Raw genomic sequence first — 2,523 nt, 5'->3', positions numbered from 1 at the left:
TTCAAATGCACATTTGGTAAATATTTAGACTGGAAAATGAAGAAAACACTATCGAGTGCAGTCAAATTTCTGACGTCATTGTATTGTTCTTTTGTGACGTCACAATGGGTGATATATAGCAGGTAATATCACATTTCAGAACAATCTGATTATAGAAATGTATTTAAATTTATATTACAACCACAATAATAGTGGTCCGAGATCGATTAGTCCTGTTTAACACGTTTGTTCTCTATGGTGCTGTCAACTGAAGATATGTAGCGTGTGTAATCTAATACGCACGTTTGTCATGATAATGAGATATCATCTCACACGTGAGCATTTTTAAATATGATTAATACAAATATTTATACACAACCCGTCAGACCATAGTATGTGAACGGTATGCACCGGATTAATGTTACCGGTGCAAGGTACAATGTTCTTTATTTTTAATTACGATAAGTTACAAATCATTACATTCAACTTTTATAAAGCTAAATCGTGGTGAATGCGAACCTGTCTCACAAAAAAATGGCCTTAAGAAGTACATGTTTCTGCACATATTTAGTGTAAAAAACGTTATTTTTTCCTTACAGACGCTCTCAAATTTATATCCCTTTGTATAGATTATAATATATACAGCAGTAAAAGATAAGTAAGTACAACAGTTCTGCCGGTATACTTAACTTTGTGACGGTGTGTGTCTGTCTGCCCAGTCCATTGTTATCTGTAATACACCCTACCAATAGGTGTACACAAGTGTGACAAAATGTATTAGGTGTTGGACCCACTTTCCAGCCTATTGCTGCTTATTGGTATAAAAGTGAGCTGCGCTATTAAAGCGATGATTTGTCGCGGGGTATGCGGGCCTATTAACCATAGGTAGGTCGAGATGGAGATGATTTCTACCGACACCACTGCTTCACTCACTACACTTAAGGCCCCGGTAACTGTTGCACTGGATCTTTTTTCATAGGCTTCGGAAAATGTGTGCAGAAAGTTTCATCGGAATCAACTGTTTGTATAGGAAGATTGAATATGTTTTTACGGCTTGGGTGTAAAATCTGTATACAGTATACATGTATAGTGTTGATAGTATTGGTTCAAACTTTGGCCAACCAGTGTGTCCTACAGGACGGCCAGTGCACGTATAACATACTTCTGTCACATCAGAAAGGAGAGTGCTCACCAGGGGGAGTTAACTACAGTGACCAACAGAATGACAATTCTAACCAGCACGTGCGTGTATCGGAATCCGACCTTGAGGTGGTCAAGACGAACCACGAGGATAGAATCCTCGAATTAGAAGCATCTGTACAGAAACTTCTCAGGGATGCGGTACCTTCTGGACCTCGGAACCCCGGGGGTGAGGTCGGTACCTTCAACAACGATGTCCCGGGACAGGGGCCGATCCAACAGGCTCCGAACCGGACTGAGTCCTCTTTGCTGTCCCGGTTGAGTCGAGAGTTCTCAACTCTTCGGGAAGAATTGAGGGAAAAGACAATGGCGCTCCTCGAGAAGGAGGCAAGATACAATGAGACGATTGTCGTCCTACGGGAGGCCCAGGAGGACCTTCTCGATACCGGGGAGGAACTGATTCTGGTTGAGCACAAGTCAGCCACATTACAGAGAGAAGGCTACATATTAAAGAACCAACTCAAGGATAAGTCGGCGAGGCTCGAGGTGGCCAACGAGGACCTCAACATTTCCGAGACCAAACTCCGGGCCTTGGAGATCCAGCTTTATACACTTGTTCGCTCGGAGGCGAATCTAAAGGAGGAGTTGGGATATTATATCTATAAGTTTAACAAAACAGAAAAGGCTTTGAACGCTTTAAAGCAAAACCACACAGACCTTAAACATAGGCATGCGCGGACCAAACGGACATTAAGAAAAACGGAAGAGGAATTAATGGATTGCTATGCCGGTAAGTTGTATTGAATATTCCATACCATCATGTAGGTCATTTGTTAGTCATAATCTTACAGAAGGTGCGATCTAAAACAAAACAAAAATAAAAAGCTAAAATAAGAAATCACCTTCATAGACAGAAAACAAATGATATATGTATACATTTTATCTATTCTTTTAGGATGCGATAGGCGAAACACAAAATCGCCGAACGTCCATTACCGACATGTAATTCTTAAACGTTTCAAACAACCGTTACGCAACATATTTTGTTCCGCCGAAATGCAATGATGTCATGGGGCGTTGGCGTCATACAATACCTGTTGGCAATGGGTCGTAGCAGCCCGTTAGATAGTTACGTTTAACAAAGAATCAAGTTGATCTTTGCGGACGATTAAACGCATACGACAATAACAGATAACTTGCATGCATGGATGGCTCATTGTATAATTAACGGTTAACTGTGGTACAGTTGTAAAACAGTGGCCATCCTACCCTGTAGATGTCTCGTCATAGTTTTCACTAGAAGATATCCCTGCCTGTAGCACCACCCTCATTTTCACCTAAAGTCCCATCCCCTACCCCCATCTGTAGCCACACCACCCATCTCATTCTACAGCCCCCCCTCCC

At 41.7% G+C, this 2,523-nt stretch overlaps 1 protein-coding gene across 1 annotated transcript in view; it reads left to right on the top strand.

The window, feature by feature from the left end:
* The first annotated feature begins 679 nt into the window (after positions 1-679).
* LOC110464965 overlaps positions 680-2,523 on the top strand; it is a 56,658-nt gene continuing 54,814 nt past the window's right edge. The window contains exon 1 of the mRNA XM_021520490.1: positions 680-1,909. Within this exon, the coding sequence (XP_021376165.1) occupies positions 1,021-1,909 (889 nt within the window). The 5' untranslated portion in view covers positions 680-1,020. The remainder of the gene's footprint in view (positions 1,910-2,523) is intronic.

The sequence above is a fragment of the Mizuhopecten yessoensis genome, unplaced genomic scaffold (genome assembly GCF_002113885.1).
Source record: "Mizuhopecten yessoensis strain PY_sf001 unplaced genomic scaffold, ASM211388v2 scaffold1539, whole genome shotgun sequence".
NCBI lineage: Eukaryota > Metazoa > Mollusca > Bivalvia > Pectinida > Pectinidae > Mizuhopecten > Mizuhopecten yessoensis.
This window is presented reverse-complemented; position numbering and strand designations above follow the sequence as displayed.